The following is a 19,338-nucleotide window of genomic DNA, read 5'->3' as shown; positions in this document are numbered from 1 at the left end:
GCTGGCTTGGAAGTCCCTGAGAAGCAAGATGTGTTAACTCATGTGGAGTACTGTACTAACACCACTATCTCCTGTGCTCCCACTAGCTTGGGGCTTTTCTACTAATCCTCATCTGCCCAGCTGAGCTGACTATGTTACTGCCTCCAACTACTGTTTTCTCCCTTTCAGTCTCCCAGCTGACCTCACTATGTACATGCTTCTTCAGGCACGAAGTCAGCTGGGCTAGCTTAAATATTTAAACAGCACTTCTTTGCTAACCAAATAATTTTGACCAATACAAGATAGGAATCAGCCACGTGAGATATTTGGGGAAGGGAAAAGTCCTAAAAGAGGGGTGCAAGTAGAATAGGATGTCTGAACATGGCCACGAGCATCTCTGCACTGTTGTCCCACACTGTAATAGCAGAACAATCTGAAGGTTTAACAGCATTTTAAGATTTAAATATCAGTTTTTCATCTGACATCTAAAATCAGCTGAGTCTAAGCACAGTACAGCATACCTCTCCAATAAAATGAAAGGAACTATGGCTCTCCCCATTACCAAACTTTGAAAGGCTGAAGCCAGGCTGGAGAGAGACCAACACACATGCACCAGTGTGCCTACCAACCCTGACACTTATGCAGGCACAAATCAGGTCACATTCATCATAAATCTTAGAATCCCAGGATCATTTAGCTTGTAAAAGACCTTTAAGATCATTAAGTCCAACTGTTAACCAGCACTGCCAAGTTCACCACTAAACCATGTTGCTCAGTGCCACATCTACATGTCTTTTAAATATCTTCAGGGATGGTGACTCCACCACTTGCCTGGGCAGCTTGTTCCAATGCCTAATGACTCTTTTGGTGAAGAAATTTTTCCTAATACGCAATCTCTACTTTCCTGATGTAACTTGAGTCCATTTCCTCCTGTCCTATCACTTGTTACTTGGGAGAAAAGACCAACCCCTACCTCACTACAACCTCCTGTGAGGTACTTGTTTAAGTACCTCAGGGGGACTCAGGTCCCTCTGAGCCTTCTCCAGACTAAACAACCCCAGTTCCCACAGCCATTCCTCATCACACTTGTGCTCCAGGCCCTTCACCAGCTCCATTGCCCTTCTCTGGACTCGCTCCAGCACCTCAATATCTCTCTTGTGAAGGGCCCAAAACTGAACACAGTATTGGAGGTGCAGCCCACCAAACATTGGGACTAGCCCTCAGATCACCAGTTTTAACACCAGGAACTGGAATATCCTTTCTGTAAATGACATCAGCTAAACAAGGGTGCTGCTGGTCTTGTCCAGTAGGTTATGATACAGTGTTATGACACATATTCCGCATACTTATCTTTCAGACTGCCCAGGAGGATCCTGTTGGAAACCCTATGGGGACAGCTGTGTTTCAACATGACTGCTGCTATAATGCTGCAGTTACAGTGTGGATAACCAGCAGTTACCTGTAGGCCTCAAAGAATCTACCTCTCACTGCAGCTGCCTGGTTTCCAATGGAAAAAAATGCGAACAGTGTGACAAGGGGAAAAGAAAAAGTGAAAAAATGGCAATGATACTTTAATGTTTGGTTTTATTTCTAGCCTAGAATAGTCCATGTTAATTAACATTTATTTTGGCAATTTTTACTATTCAGGTACACCTAATAGTATATAATGAGCTTTAATATTAAACAGTTCACATCTCTAGGACCTGTCATACTATCTTAACAAGCAGTTAACATTTGAAAGAAATTCAAAATAAAATTCATTTTCAGTGCCAGAAAGACAACTTCAGCAATGTCAAATAACCATAGTTCATGTACAACAGTTGAAATAATAACCTGAAAGTCACAAGTTTTCTCATTTGACATAGCTGCAGAGCAAAATTATGACATACGCTGTCAGCTACGTAAACCAATAACTACATTAGGCAGATTTCTGCCAGTTGCAAAGTTGCAAAGGAAGCTTATAGAAACAGTAACCAGAATTTAGGTCAAGTTGTTGGCAAGCTCTTTATCCGTATTCATATTTACTTTAAAGCATTAGTAGTGAGACAGCTGTCTTTCTCCACCGAAAAAAACTGTGATTTGGCCAACTGTTTGTAAATGCTCACCTTGAAAATTTGCTGGGCCCCTCCCCATCTTCATCATCAAAGTCCATCCTGTAAAAGCAAGATTTCCAAATCAGTAATCATGATATTGGTAATGGTGACATGAACATTCAAGCCACTGGTTCTCAATCTTGTTTAATTCATATTTTGACTGGATGCGTTAACAACTGTAGATTCCAGTCTTGCTCATATTCTCCAGAATCCCTAAAGGTAGCTCATCATCTGCCAGGAATACAAAGAACACAAGTTGTTGAGGTTTTTACAGTAAAGTAATAGACTTCTTCACAGAAATCTGCACTTTTAAAATTAACAAATAAAAGGAGATATTAAACAAATGAAGTTCTTTTAAGATGGTCAGAAGTAAAAATATCTTTTAGGCTTGACAGAAGTTTACAGAAATCAGTGGGGACCCTACGTTCAAGGACTAAAATTAAGACTAAAGAAAAAGTTCTAAAGCTGTACACACACTAAACGCCAGAGCACTGGTTTTGACCCAGCCTAAAGAAAGCTAGACATAGAACACAATAAACTCCCAGCCTCCCTGCTATGAGGATTATCTCCATCACTGCTACTGATTGTAACTGTAGTACATTCTTTAGAGTTGCCCTAAATTAACCCATCAGTTCACACAAATTATTACCCAGTCAGCAAATGGCAACTACTTTGTGGTATTCCTGTGGTCAATACTAAAAATGACCTATGGGTCTACTGCACACCTAACTTACCTGGTTTATATCCCAGACCTTCTCCTTAAGTCAGTGGAAGAGATGAGCTCTTCCTCGGGGCAAATCCCTCTCCTTCAGTTAGGCTCCTCTAGGGAGCAACAAAAAGCAGAAATGTCTTTTCTTCACTTCTTACACAGAGACTAGGAAGATTAACTTCCTAAATTAGCCACCTAGTTTCCTACATTAGGCAGTGTGATAGTCTCCTTCCCATTGACACCAAGTTTCCAGAAAGTTATGCAACAGTATAATTTCCAAAACATTTTACTCATTTTTAAACCTTTAAAAAGAGGTGAACAAACATATATCTCAATTATAAGAGGGTGACTCAGCCATTCAGGCAGATTAAGAACCAAGATGATATAAAATTATCAAATACAACTGTTGCATTAGTGTATTTTTTAATAAGAACATATATCAGTATGATATGCAGACCTTGATCAGTCAGTGTAATTTGTGTAGATAAGAAATCATGGCTTGCTCTGCAGTTTTGTCGTGTTTCTTTAACACTTCGAGCTTTCTAACATTTCAGTGTAATAAACCTTCACACAATTACAGATTCCAACACTCTTCATATTAACAACAGATATAAGTCCTATTAAAGGCAAAAAAAAACCCTGCAAGGTGACAATATTTACCTCAGTATTAAAAGAACCCCCAGCAATTAAAAATTAAGATTTGTATGTTCAGAGTGTGGGAACAAGGTTGCAAAAATGCTCTCTAAAACTACATCAGCGTACAGAAGTATGAGTGCCAGTCAGGCAATACTGCCTAGCTTCTTAACTCTGATAACCAAGAGAGACTGGTCTGTGAAGGATGTGTCCGAGGCACAGCAATCTATGTACAGTCAGGACAAGGAACAAGCACAAGAATTGGAAACAGTATTATAAAAGTCACAGTAATATTTTCCAGATGGAAACAGTGATTCTTCATCTCTGGAGGAAGTACAGAGAAAAACATTTTCCTCAAAGAGTCTTGAGAAAAAACATGTATTTAATTTGGTTAAGTTTGATGCAATCATCATTTTCATTATAAATTACACTTTTGCTTGCCTAATTATCACCAAACTGGGTTTCAAGGTCCATGACCTCTCAGCTGCCTTGTGCAGAACACCACCGACCTCCAGTGGCCAGAGCCCTTGATAGAGCGACGGAGCCTGCAGCTAAGCCAGGACCCAGCCAATGTGCTGCTACCCATCACCCCAAATCTGCCCTTCAGCACCAGCACCAGCAGCCTAAATTTCCCCAGACCTGCTGCACAGACAACACTCCCAGCAATTTAACATTTAACACATTATCATCTAGCCAAAGGTCTCCTCTTACCTACCTGCTTCCCCACATATTACAATGTGGCTATAGGTGAGATTCCAGAACAAACTTCTAAGTTATTTCAATTGCAATGTTTCTATGTACACTGAGAATGTGAAAGTCCGCTTCACAAGAGAGCTGTCTATTTAAAAGCAGAGGGCATACTCAGACCAGCACTGGGCTGGCTCCACCTGAAACTGCTCAAAAAAGCATCACATCAGGCCTATCCTTCTCTGGTTTCAGGGGCAACAGAGAGAAACCTCCAGTTTCAAACTCAAGGGAAAACGGCTGCAGAAAATATATATACCTATGGGGAAGCCTTTTATTTGGGGATTTAACAAGGCACTGCTTTAATTTGGGATGGATTAATTTTCTAATTCCTTTCCTTCCCGTCAATACACTGAGATCCTGTGCATCAATTTTCTTAACTTCCAGCCAAATACTCCAGCTGAGTGACAAGAGATGGATTTCTCCCCGGAATCAAGTATCAGCTCTACTGTATTTAGTCTAGTTTATTATTAATGGAATATAATGCAGAGAATTACAGAGAAGCTGATGACAGTTAAGGCTTGATGCTGCTGCCTGTGCTGTATACCTACTTCCAAGGGAATAAGTGGAACTAACACACCTGTTTATCGAGATGGCTGGATATCAGCTTCTCATAAGATCTCAGTGGGTTAATACATACAGGCAATACCCATCAAATTTACAGTTGGCCCATCATGGCAGAATCTGAGTGCCTAGGGTGCAACACCAGACTGTAATAGACAAAATCTTTAAATAATGCCTCTGTTTTGTTCAATTACCTTAAAAACTTGACTTCATTTCAAATGAAGATTATCAAAAATAAGAAATTTCATATGAAGTTAATTCAAAACGTCAATACTTGCAAAAACGCAACAGTAAATGCAATTCTGTCCCTCCTTTCCTGATTTCACATTTCACTGCGCAAGATGAAGAAAACCTTTTCAAAACCTGCAAAAAAGAAATATCTCAGGTATAAAGTCCTTGGTTCCAACACCCTGCCTGAACCTCTGTGTCAGCTTTACAGCAGGATGGAGTGAAAGGCAGGGAATCAGTTGTAATTTTTAGCAGAACACAGCAGAACATATGAAAATAATATTCCAACAAACTCCTCATACCCTGACAGATCAGATCTTCTGTTTAGATAGAATATTCTGCACATTAGCAAAACAGCAGAAGCAGCCTCCAAGAAGACAAATGACATCATTTCAGAAGTTTCAGAAAGAGAACCTTTTATCTTCATTTCAAATTCCCATTAAAGAGAGACTTTAAAAGAGCTTCACTATGCTCTTTTGTTTGAAGAGACAGCATAAATTTTGTTTTCCTCTTTCATGCTGTTCACGTCAATCATAAAAAGACCTGATGTATGAGGTACTTATTAAAATACATTTTCTTCAAAAAGATGAGTGGGTACCATAAATACCACGACAAAAATGTTTTTTAAAAAATATTTATTTTTAAGCAGAAACATTTTCATACAAAGAAAAATCCCTCCTCCCATAAGGTGGTCCTGCACTGGTTAAAAAATTGATATGGGGGAGGGTTTGAACACTGCAAAAAAATTATTATGTAAAATTCCCAAGAAATGTCAAAAGATGGCTTGCCATGATTATACAGCATAGGAAGGGGGCAGGCAGGAATGATAGGGAGCAGATGCAGCTGAGAGGCAGATGGGGATCCGCACTACAGCCTTTTGTTCAGTACAATATCCGGGGCTACAGCCCGGGAGGGGTCTGAGGTTTCTTCCTCCCCATATCTCCCCAGATCTTACAGATCTCATACAGAGAGGAGACAAGACTATATGCTGAACTGAAACAAAACCAATGCAACTGCAAGCCAACCAGTCAAAAAACCAACCCAAACACCAACCCTCCCTCCCCAGGTACAGATAACCTAGGAAGGTAAAAAGCCCCATATCCTCCCCACATTAAATAAAGAACTGATGTTATATTAATCTAAAGTAGCCATGGACCACCATCACCTTATCCTGTCACTTTTTTCTATAAAGTACCTGGTATAATTTATAGAAAGGAAAAATATTTTTCCAAGCTGTCGATGAATGCCTACATGGCAGAAACACCTTCTGTATAGCCAATGAGTTTAAACTGATCTACATTCAAGTCCATACAGCAATTATTCTGCCAGCTTGCCTCAGCAATTATGAGAAAAGAAACAATTTTCAGAGATAACCGAAGCTGGAAAAGATGACTGTGTTCACCAGCTACATTCCTTTATGTTTGACATAAAGCATTCGTTCTAAAATGCCCAAGGATTTAGGTGCACAAAGATGTATCACCAGGACAGGAATGAAAGGACCAAGTGTTAGCTGCAACTCTGTTCCAAGAGAAGCTAGGAGGAATTAGACACAGCAGGCATTCTTTCCCTCAAGGTCTGAATACACACACACACTGAACAAAAAAAGAGCTAAAAATGCACCCTCAGCTCAGGTTTGGACAAGGGCTATTAGTTCAGAGCTATGGTGCACAAATAAAATACATCTGGGTCCAACAGCAAATCTGTACTAACTTACGTAATTTGCATGTTAAATAATTTAAAATAATTTGATTTTATGTTCCTCCCACCCTCCCCCCACTCCACTTTCTCCCAAATAGATGATGATGCTTAAAATGCAACTGTTAAAGCATAGCTTTCAATTAATATCAAGTCACTATTTAATATAATGAGAAGATTTCACAGTCAGCAGCATGAACCCTTGGTAACAGTAATTTGCAAACTGGTATTGGCAGTTGACATGGTTTATGATCAAAAAAGAAATCAACTATCCTGCAATTCAGAAGTACAAAAGCTTATGTATGTTATGTAGCAACGAAAAGAAGTTAATGCTTTGTTTTCTCTTTTTAGTGGAAGTTTTGAAAAGAATTTTTCATCCTAAAAATTAAAAATGTGATGCCTGTCAAAGACAGACTTCAGGAATATCTCAGACCAATTCCATATGCTCAGCATATGAAGCACACTCAGTGGGGGTAAATCTCTAAATTGTTCTGTTCAAAGGAACCCCCCTCAGAACAACCACCCTGAGTGCTCCCATCACACCAACTTAGTTCTGCATTCAAGGTGAAGTTCACCTTCTCCCTTGTTAATCCATTCCAGGATTGAGACTCCAGCACTGTTACTTGAGCAGACACCTAAAACTGGCAACATACCTTGGGGAACGAATCCCTAGAATAGCTTTCACAAGGAACAACATCTTCTCCTGAAGTGTCCATCAGTGAAAATTTTACTTATGGTATTGTAACTGTTAAGTCTTGTCACTGTCATATTCTGGGCTAAATATAAGACTAATCAATCTCTTGCAGGCACTCTCAGATCAGATCTCACTGAGAAAGCATCATCTAAAGACCATTATTTGTGATCAACCTTTGATAAAACCAGGGGTGGGGGTGTGCTAATACTAAAGAGCAGTTTTCTGTCCCTTCTGCAGCTCTTGGTACACTTTTATTCTAACAGAGGATTAGTATGAGATGCCAGAGAGCAATCTGATGTGGAAGAACTACCTCTATTCCACACCAACACCTGAAGTTGGATAAGATAAATTTTCTTCTTTAGCAGAGCCTTCAGGCTAGTGCAAGGGCTGAACTTGATTCAGGCCTTTTCTCCCAGCAGCAGACTATGCTGCATTTCCACTGAGATCTTGAATATCAGAGACCACAATTTCTGAAGAGTAATGGCCTGTGCTATTTCCTTACCTGGGACTATAAAGAAAACATTTTTAACAGAAGGCCTCCATCTGAGATTCCAAGTCCAAACTTCAGATGAAGTTGGGTAAGTCTGCATGTGCAAGTAAAAACACATCTCACTACCTTTATTCACAGGATAAATCCTTTTGAGATCAAACAGATGTAGGCAATGTGTAATTCATTGCACATACAACAGCCACAGGAGCCAAACTCAACTCCTGGATGCTTTGCCAAACCTGAAAGTCTTTTGAAGCATGCAGAACAACAAACTATACACTTATCAGCAAGTCTGACCTTGCAGAAATAACATTGAAGAGAGAAACAAACCATCAGTGACTAATGCCATAATGTAGTTTACATATATAGAAATTACATAATAAACATTCACATGAAAGTCCATTTTCAGTTCTTCAATACCAGTCATTTTCAACTTCAGACCTGAAAAGAAAAACCCAAAGGCTTACCCAGAGCGGCGCTTTCCTCCTCTGGAAGGCATGGATCCTGCCATTCTCACTTGTCCACTTGACATTGGTGCTACTGGCAAGGCCACTGATCCAGGAATATCTGATGCCATTTCTGTAATGCAGAAGTAGGGAAAGAGGAGGGAAAAATATCCTTTAATCCGAATCTGAAAGGATGACGACATTAGAGAAAGGTCCTTTCAAAAATATGCTGAGAAATCTTTAGTTTTTATTTCTAAGGAAAGCTCTCCAGGCAAAGACCAGCAGATTCACAGCTCTCTTAAAAGAAGGCCAGTTCTGTCAACAGCCATTATGAGTGCGTGGGAGACAGAGACAATAGCATGTAGGTACCTCTGTATTTAAATTTACCTAATGGTTCTAATTTTACTTCTCAGAGGGGCTGTCAGATGAAGGCCAACAACCTTTTACACAGTTAAACTGCTCTGTAGAGAATGCAGAGATGAATTTCCAAATGAAGCTGTGGATCATGGTACCAAGACACCAAGGAAAACAAAACTTAGAAAACTTCTCAGTTTGCCAGTGAGGTCAAGAGTTTAGAGCCTGGATAAATCATCAGACAACACTGGTTTTTATTATTTATATTCTGGTGGCATTGAGAGGACCAGAACTTTGTAGAGCTCCAAGGCTTCCTGTATTTCTGTGTGGTGTCTTGCAAAGCAAAGCTGAGCCCAAAATCCAGGCTGATATTAATCCCTCTGCCAGTGCTCTGGGCATAGCCACAGGTTAAACCTCAAAACTTTGATGTGAGAAAACAGCAAGAGCACACCTTATGCAATGGTTTCCAAACCGCTAATGGCAAGTACTTTTACAACCTATTAATAACAGTTCATTACACTTCAAAAAAGAAAAGCGGAATATAATGTATTTACACCCTTTTCTCCTAGCCCATGGATGAAGCATGTTTTGCCTCTGCAACTCTTGTAAACTATGGAAGCAACTGAAACTTTTTTAATGCAGAGATACTTCAGTCTACAGTCACAGCATTTAATTATCCTGAAAGAAAATATATCCTCCTTCCAACTTTTCTTTAAAAAAAAAGAAACACAACTTGGTGGAGTCTCTGGAGCTACAGATAAATGTATTTACTAATGAAAAGCAAATGTCTTAAAAAATCTTGATATTTTTTTCCCCAACAGATAAGTACAAAAGAACTTCAATTATGGAAACAGCAATTCCTGTTCTTTCATTATGTCTGGAGTGCACTTCTGTCTCTGCCACATTTGATATAAATCCATTACGCAACATTATGCATTTCAAATAATAACATTTTATTGATTCACTGATTCCATAAGTTTCTGCTAGGGCATTTACTTTTATTAACTCCTTTTCAACTAAAAAGCAAGAGAGCGAAGTATTCATTCAATATTTTTCAGTAAAGTGTGCAAGGATAAACAATGAGACCTCTGCCTTTAACACCACACCATGGAAAGTCCCTCTGTGTCTAAAGCTGCTGCTACGTGGAAACCCTACATTAAATATATATTAGCATACTGCCATACAAATGAAAGGATGAGCATCCAAATAACTGTTAAATCACTATTTCCAGAATTAAGCATCCTTAGCAGTCTGATGCCAATAATTCACCTGGAACACTCAAACTCACATTCCATGGACACAACTGAAGGTAATTATGAAATGCTCTGCTTACTCATTTATTAAAGCAGATGGTAAGAGCCATAATAAATTTACCTGCAAAGTGTCCCTGTCCCTCAGAAATACATTCCAGCACAGATCATCAAGGTGATCAGATTTTTTTAAAGCAGTAATAGTAAAACAATTTTAGATCAACCATGCGCTGTATTTTGAGTAAAACCAACACTGAATTTGTAATTGCAATAAGAATTTTTTTTAACCTCCTTTTCCTCAATCTAAAACAAGAATTACGAAAAACCAGGCCAAGGGTTGGATTCATCTACTCTTAGAAGTCTGGAAATCCAAGCTAATTATTTAGATAACAACTTTATAGCTCACTGAAAGGGAAATAAAGCACCACCCTTGCACTGCTATGCACCCCATACTTAGAGGTGCATCCAAAATAGGTTGAGTAAACTTCTTTCTATAGGTTCCTTGCTCTCCCCACTGACAACTTGGACAGTTTTGCCCCCCAGTTTAGGTGGTTGTTGCTAGGCAGAATGAGTTTTTTGGCTCTTATTTTATTCCTTAATGTTTGGGGTAAAGTTTGACCTGATGATCTTAAAGGTCTTTTCCAAACTTGCTGATTTTATGATTCCATGTATGAAGACAAGGGTAGTTCGCAAGTTTCAGGTAATAAGGAAAAACGGAAACCATGTATGCTTTTATAAGAAAAAAAGAAAAAAATGAAGGCTAGAGGAATGGCCAAGCTACAGGCTCAGTTGTATCAGTGTCCAAAAACACCTGAAAGAAAACATTTGCAATAAATAGATCAGCTGTCTATCAGGGTATAAGCTGAAGAGTTACTGTGGAGGTGTCTGGAATCTCTAGAATGGCACATCAAAAACAGCGCAATGAAGAATGAAACTTTTTACATTAAATAGCCTTTAAATATATCTTCATGGTCCTGAGAGAAGAAAACCAAGCTCATTGAGCCTACCACTTTAAAAGGATGTCTTCAAAAATTCCCACTTCCAAGATAAAAGCACAAGGAAAGAATAAAATAATCAGGGGATCCACAGACAATCCACGTGAAAGCTCAACTAAGAGGGAAGAAAGCTGCAGGTCCTTCAAACCCAAAGACTTTCCATTATGCAACAACCTGAGGGTGTGACAGACCTGCATATACATCGATGTATAAGACACACAATTTACCCTTCCAGTTCTGCAGATGGAAAAACCAAAAGGCTGGGACTCTTCAAGCCACGCAGTGAACACAGCAAAGAAAGAAACTCCAAGGACATGACCATCATGGAGTATAGAGCACCCAGAACCTGACCGGCCTCAGCAGGAGCAGCCAGAGCAGCAGTTAAGCACCTCAGACACAGTCTCAGGGTACAAATTGTAACAGTAGAGCATTACAGGACTTCAGGGACAGAGGTGACAAAGTGACCCCGCTATTCAGCTGCAGGCAAATGGGTGTTGGAAGGCACCCATTTGTCAAAGTTGAACAGTGGCACCAAAATACAAACCACTAGACTGCGGCTGTAAAAACTGCTCACAAATGCAGCAGCTCCCTGCTGCAGGCTGCAAGAACTTCTGGGGAGATGATGGAATGGATCTGAGCTGCTTCCCAAGTATCTTCCATCTGTACTCATCTGCAAGCATCTAAAAGGACCAGATCTTTGATGATATTTTTATATTTATAAAAAAGAGCTGGTGAGAAAAGTAGAAACATGCTATCTCAAAAAATGAGCCAGATGAAAAATGTGATGGTCAGCTGCTTCTCTGACTATGCACCTGAGAAGTTACCTGTCTGTGCATGCTCCAGGAAGAAAACAAAGGAGGAATCTCAGTTAGAAGTATTATGGGAGAGAGGTACTCCAGGGAGCCTATTACCATAAAAAAGAATAATAATTATAAAAGGAGTGTGCATTGGACACAGACCTAAAGAAAAAAAAATCCAGAAGAGCAAACTACCATTGTGTGAAGTTACGTCAACAAAAATTTAGGGCAGCCCCTTGAAAGTAAATGAAGCTATTCTGTTGTAGCATAAACTAGTATAAAAGCCCAGCACGGCAGAAGCAGATGTCAAGCTGGTTACATTAAAACAAAAAAAGGGGTCAACAATCAAAGATTGTGTTTCCAGACTCATGTACGCCCATGCCCAAACACACGTTAACGCTGATGTTCGCTGAAGTGTTTCAGCAGCAAAGAACATTAGGAAACAAGTTGTTCTCCTTCTGAGACTGGACCTTCTCAGAGTGGCCTTTCCTTCTGCCAACAGATATAAAACAATGTTGCCCATTTTACCCAATATTAAAACATGAGCATAAGGGTATAATGTTCAGCAAGTAAAACAAGATCAGGCTGAATGTTCATGAAAATGACCTATAACCATCAAGGCAGTGCTCTGAGAATGTCCAAATGCCAAACAGAAATCACTTTTCCGCTGCAAGAATACACGCAGTATTTAATTTTAATGTTAGAAAGTTACCTAGAGATCTGCCAAAGAACATGGAAATGCTATTAAACCCCAGTGTAACACTCTCAGTTTTCAGTACGTATTCTTCCAGTTAGATGACACCTAACAGCTCTTACTGTTGTCATGCCTGGGCATAGGCCTGATCCTGCCACCCATACTCATGTTCATCTTGGGGATACCTGAGAAGCCATACTAATCCAGGCACAACATCCATGCTCAATACAGAAACAGCTGAGTGAATCCCTCCATTTCTACCCAAATTCATTTCACCGCTCCAAGCTTTGGATATTACATTTTCCTCCAGCACCACATGTAAGTCACCCCTAAAATATTCTGGGATTTTTTTGAAATTAGAGACAATCTGCAAATGTAGACTAAAAATATACGGATAAACCACAGGGATTTATTCTTGATAAATTCCATGTTCATCTCACACTTTGTTGTAGAGATCTGTACAAAACCCAGCTACTGTGCTCTTCAGAAAGCAGAACACAAAAGCAAGCCAAGTGCTGCCCAAGGATTCCTCAAAAGTGCCTGTGAACCACAATCACAGCAAGAATTACTGGACAGGCAACACACCCGGATGAACCTGGACTTCTCTTTTTACACTGAGAATTAATAAACTGCATCTCCTAAATCCAAACTGTAATCTTGAGCCCCACCCCAGATCCTTTGCCTGACACACAGCTCTAACCTGTCTCGTACACAACAGGTGATTTGCCAAGACACCCCCAAAGAAGCACAGCATTTTGGCCAGGTATTTTCACAGCCAGCATCACACAGGTCCAGAGATGGCGCTTCCTGCTCTGCTCCCTTCCAGAAACCACAGCTATACATCTTGCTGTGAAGGTCTGAAATGCAACCAGTTCATGTGCATGACAAGCCTTTTTAAGTCCATCTTACTAAAGGTCCTATTAACCACACTATTTTCAGCTACTTGGGCACCCCCCTCACCTACACATGCCCGCCATAGACGTGGTCAGGTTTAAACCTGAAGCCCACTGGAGAAATGCTTTTGCCGACTTCAATGGACTTTGAATCCCTGCATTAACTTTAACGACCTGTTCCAGGCTTGCTATTACATGTCAAGCACCACTGAGGATGCCCTCCACAAGGCTTTTTTACCCTTTGGTAAAAAGGTCTTTACCTTACTGTAATAAACAGGATTAAACTCAGATACCAGCATCCGATTAAACAAAAAAGATTCTACTTTTATCAATACACATGCGACAGATTTCCGACCGCTAATCCATAGAATGACTGAGATGCCAATCACCTCCAAGTAAATCTTTAGTGGATCTAAAGCTAAATGCATGATTACAAACGTGCCCTCTCCCATGCACAGCACCGTACAGAGATTTTTAAATGGTTTAAGGAAGCAGATTTCCAAAACTTCTTTAAAAACTGTATTTTTCTGTACCCTGAACTCATACAGGAGTTAGATGCATCTTAGCAAAAAGGTTTTGATTGCAGGCAAAGGGGATTTTCTGCCTAGCACAGAGACATTTAAGAACAAACTAAACCATATCTCTTATTTTAGAATATGCCAATGAAAATACAAAGCTATCATGTAGCTAAAAATATTTCACAGAAACACCTAAAAATCTAGCTGTATATACAGTCATTGCTTTTACATGTTAACTACAGATACTATAAAACAGAGCTTGCTCTCAGAGAATACAAAAAATAAACCATTTTCATTGTTCCTGATAACTGTTAACACTGTTTTACTTCCATTCCATTGCCAGATACTTTAAATAGACTCCACATCAGAAAGATCTACTGTACAGAGAGCATATGCAGAGAAAAGCAAAAACATTCCTTTCCCTGCTCTTAACAGAATCACGGTAACAAATACATCATGAAATACAATAAATCCCACCTTTGACGAAGACTCTTGCAAAGATGCTATTTCTTTCCTGTGAAAAAAACCTTCTTGAAGAGAAATTTTATCCGCATATAAGAAGTGTCAGAAACCTCTGGGAAGAAATGTAGCAGCATTGGTATTCTGCTCAGAAAATGTCATCACAGATCTGTTTACCTTAACTGTGGACCATGATTCAGCCGGTGACAACCGTCTTGCATACTGATCAATTTATTTGCAGCAAAATTACTAACATTTTCTACTTTAACCATTTAGGTTCTGGAACCAGCTACTAAGATAGGGAGGGCTTTGAAAAATAACATATAAATCCTGCTTAATTAAAAACTTTCCCCTCCATCATGATGCCCTGTACTTCGGGTTGTAGGGTGGGTTCCCCCATAATCTTAAAGACAAATTAGGGCATATGGTGAGTGGTTACTAGAGAAACCTCTGTGGAAAATTAAAATCAGAGCATCACAGGTGAATGTTAGATATGCATGAAGTGGGGGAGAGGATGCAATTAAGGTGATCATTTTGGGGGGACTGGCTGTTAAGCAGAGACAGTGACCAACCACTTGAGAGCTTTGCCTAACTGGGGGTCTAGAGACCAAATCTGGCCATCTTGCTCACTGCTTTTTCTGCTGTGACTTTGGAAATGCCCAACCTAATGCAATCTAACAAATCTAAGAGATATCTACCATACATGCCATCAGTAGACTGGGAAAGCAGGTTTTGAAGAGAAGAGGTGAAACCTCTGTGGTGCCTCTAGACTTCACTGTTGTGAACACACAGCCCACTTGTGGAGTCCTGGAATCTCAGTACAAACTGTACTTTTTTGCACGTCCTCTCGTTCAACACCACCACAATAACATGCAAAAGAAGGCAGAATGAAGTCAGAGAATTAGAACTAGGCTGTGACAAAAAGAGTTTTGGTCTATTTTAGGGGAATTCTTGCCCTAATTGCTCAGCTTGAGAGACAATGAGAGACATGCCCCTTCAGGATAAAGGTCCTCTGAAGTATCCAAATCTAGGCATGCAGGAAGCATAGCACCCAAAAACCCAGTTGTAGAAGCATCAATTTTATGATTCATAACACGAAAAATTATTTCATACAGTACTCCTAAGTGATTTTGAATGCTACTTTGACAATATTTTGCTTATTTTTATTTCCCATTTTCATGCTAATCACTTTGTTCATTCCAGTCATGCTTGGTAATTCCCTTCATCCAGATCAAGGGCACAACAATTCCCACAGACATCAGGGTGTAAGAAAAAAGATGCAAACTGCATTTATGCTTACTTCCTATGCCTTCTCTGCCTGAATGACCCACAACCCATATATAACTGAATAAACTCAGAATGGCCCTTCTTCATCTAGAAAATGACCTGGAGTCTCACCTCTGCACCTACTGTAGAATTTGTTATGGATTAGAAATTCAACCTGAAGAACAGACAGAAGACACATATGCCTACCTAAGGTTAGGTTGGGAAGAAGGGAAAGGGTGGCTACTTCTTCATTCCTCCTACCTTCCTGACAAACGGCACGTCACCAACTCACCTGCTCACATACTTCCATGCATATTTCTCTGGCTGTTTTTCCACTTCATGTTTATAAATTAGGCCAGACTCCTCAGTGATGCCAATGCTCTAGCTAGCCTCTGAATAGCCTCTGGCTTAGATGAACTATTTTTTGTACTCCCTCTGTAAGCCAACTAGTGCCAAATCAGGACCATCCCCCTCAAGAAAAAAGAGGTTGCTGGAATTCAAAATAAGGAGAAAAGATTAAAAAAGAGTCCTTAATAGTTCTTGTTTTGAAAGCATGCCTCTAATCTTGGAAAATAATAACCCACCTCACAATTAAAACAAGAAGTATATCTGCACTGAAGAATGAAGACTGTCACCAGAAACCAAGTGCCTGGCCTGCCTCTAAAATTTGGTAAATCTTTTCTCATTCCAGAAGTGGGGGCTTTAACTGAAGCAGAACATTGCCTAGGTCTCTACCATGATTATGATGGACAAACACATTTGAAGAAATTGCATACGAAGTCTGGAAGTGCACAAAAAAGTGGGCTAAAAGCAACTCTAGGGACCTGGACTAGCGCTGCACTGAAAACACCACCTGAGCCTCCAACACCTGGCAAGCCTCTCAGGTGTAAGTAGTCACAAATGGGAAAGTGCACATATGGGGAAGTAGGGCAGCTACTCTAAGAGGCCAGTTTGCAGAGAGGATGAAAAGTTGGCTTTGAAAGGCTGTTTCAGGATCAAAAGATCCTTTATTAAAACAAGAGAGGTGGGTCCTTATCTTACACAAAAGGGTCACAGTGAAACTGCAGTAAACAGCAACAGTATCATTTATCCTGTCTGAATGTGACCCTACCTGTCTTCAGGCCACTAGAATTCTGCTCAGAAAATGTCATCACAGACCTGTTTACCTTAACTGTGGACCATCACCATGTACTGATACAACATAATTCTGTGCTTAAATGTTATCTGCCTTAATTGATACTATTTTGGCTGATGTTAGTGACACATGGCAGAAGTACTAAATCAATTACCAAAAAATTAAGTTCCCCAAACTATGCATCATTTCTATTTCTCATTTACCTCCACATCTTTTGGCCAGTGCTGGCAAAGGCATGCTGGGCTTGAAAAATCTTTCTTTTGGGACAGAAAAGCCAGTTTTTACATCATGAGCAGGAGACAACATTTCTCAAGCACTCTTCTTCTACAAAGGTAAGAAATTAGCCAACTACCCCTATTAATTTCTTTCATTAACAATCAAATCAAGCATTTTCCATAGTATGCCCTTGCTCCAGATTACTGATTATTAGTTTTACATCATTGCTACTTGTCCTTCGCCAAACTACTCATCTTGTTTCATTTCTCTGTTCTACAAAATACCTGTTGAAAGATCACAGAACCGTAGAATGGTTTGGGTTGGAAAGGACCTTAAGATCATCTATTTCAACCCTCTGCCATGGGCAGAGATACCTTCCAATAGACCAAGTTGTTCAAGGATGTTTACATGCTCGTGTCCTCTTATAAATTCCTAAGCAATTGTCTTATGATAATAATGAGTGCAAAGCAGTTACTATGTCATTATTTGAGACTTCATTTTTATTCATTCATCTTCAATTTATTTATTTTAAAATAACACTTCTGTTATCTTCTATCAAGAGGTCTGGCTTTTTACTATTCACCTAACAAATTCTTTTCCAGCAACAAAAGCAGGTTTAGATTTCAATCAAATACCAGTGCTTGATCACAAACCTATTTTGTACAAGTTCAACTGTCAATTTGCAGAAATTATTTTGAAACTATTAAAAAACTTACAATGGTTTACACAAGACAAACCCGCTGTGGTTCTCCGGAGTTTACATCATAACAACATCAGTGCTCTAAACTCCTATCAACTACATTAAATATATTGAATAGCTGTAAATATGCAATGAAATAAAAGCAATGGGTAATAAATCTGCCTACAACATTGACCAAAACTGATCTTCACCAAATGCAGATCAGGGTAGCTTTGCTTCCCTTAGAAACCAAAGCCTTCTCTTGACTATTTTACTTGCCCTCTCCAGCAGAAATGCACAGGATTCACACAAAAGTCATTTTATGTGACTTGAGAGCAGATATCACTTGATTCTTGTCCTTATTTTCTGTTTTAATTACAGCAGAATTCAGCTACCAGATTTCATGAGCATATTTATGACAACTCTAGTTTCAAGTTGGAAGAACTTCGACAACATATTTCTTAAATAAGCAGAGATTTTTTTGTGGCTGACTTCATTCCTGGTTCCCTCTTACAACTGTTTCATATAAATACTCTTATAATCCATTTTCATTGAGGTGGACAAGCACAGCAAGCATTGTCAAAGTTCACAGGTGCAAGTATTTATGAAATATATATTTTTATATAAAATTATGTAAAATTATATAAAATAATATAAAATTAGATAAAATATAAATTTACTAAAATTTAAAATTTGAAAATCCAAGGAGCCAGATCAAGACAAAAGTGAGATCTGGCACCTGACCTGCCTTCTACAACAGAAGATGAGTCAATCACCATAATAAATCATCTCTGGTGGTCGTCTTATTGAGCCAAGTCATGGAGGGGCCAGTAATAAAGACCATGAAAGATATTCACATACAATTTCTGAGGAAGTGATGACTGCCAAACTACATCAGACTAAACTGACCACTACTGCTTTAGTGGCAGTCCATGAGCTGCCCTGCAAGCCACTGACCAAGCTGAGGTCAAACACCTGTGGCCTTTGTAATGCACCCTCACACACAGAGACATCATTCCCCACCAGCTACAGAAAGCTCAGGGACAACACAGAATCATAGTTAGGGTTGGAAAGGACCTTAAGATCACCTAGTTTCAACCCCCCTGCCATGGGCAGGGACACCTCACACTAAACATAATCCACTACTCTGGTCTAAATTATTCATAGAAAACTACTTGCGTCTTTCAAATGTCTTTATTATTTATTATAAAGATTTGTTTTAAGTGTGCCTCAGAAGGTTCATTTTAAATTTCATTCAGAACAGTAACTTGCATTACTAAACACTTAATTATCAGTATATTTACAGCGTCCTTGGGCACTGCGGGGTAATCAAAATGCTATTGTTTTCATTAAACAGGATTTTATTGATTTTATTGACTAATCAGTTCTGCTTCATCAACAAGCAAATGATGCTTATTTGATGTTTCAATAATTAATTGACCTTTCAGGTGTTTCCACACCCCAACTTATTACCAAGAATATTTATGTGAAACGCCCTGAAAAAAGAGTATCACTACTCATCATAAAACATGTTCTAAAAATAGGCAGTGGTTTCGTATTTTTCCTTTCCTCACAATTTCTAATGGAACATTCTCTGTCTAAAAATTGCAGGAGAAAAAAAAACCCACATTTGACTCCATTTTGAAAACCCAGCCTGAGCCTTGCATATTAAATATTCAGTTCATTTTATCCCTTTCTAAACTTCCAGGAAGTAACAGGAGATTTTCTGAGTAACATTTCTTTAATTTCTTTTCTCTAGAGATGGGAGAAAACACTAACCTCACTTTCCCATAGCAAAGACAAAACC

General features: G+C 39.3%; 1 protein-coding gene across 5 annotated transcripts in view; it reads right to left on the bottom strand.

Annotated features, from left to right (window-relative positions):
- The window catches only part of ARNT2 (aryl hydrocarbon receptor nuclear translocator 2), a 104,648-nt gene that overhangs the window by 70,873 nt on the left and 14,437 nt on the right, over positions 1-19,338 (bottom strand). For 3 of the 5 annotated variants that reach the window (XM_057427289.1, XM_057427374.1, XM_057427621.1), the window contains exons 2-3: positions 8,297-8,408; positions 2,085-2,132 (exon numbers count right to left, since the gene is read on the bottom strand). In XM_057427289.1, the coding sequence (XP_057283272.1) occupies positions 2,085-2,132; positions 8,297-8,408 (160 nt within the window). The other 2 variants (XM_057427540.1, XM_057427462.1) reach the window with 2 other exon arrangements.

Source organism: Pezoporus wallicus, unplaced genomic scaffold, assembly GCF_028554395.1.
Source record: "Pezoporus wallicus isolate ANWC-B61680 ecotype Strahan unplaced genomic scaffold, APGP_CSIRO_Pwel_v1 contig_3952, whole genome shotgun sequence".
NCBI lineage: Eukaryota > Metazoa > Chordata > Aves > Psittaciformes > Psittacidae > Pezoporus > Pezoporus wallicus.
This window is presented reverse-complemented; position numbering and strand designations above follow the sequence as displayed.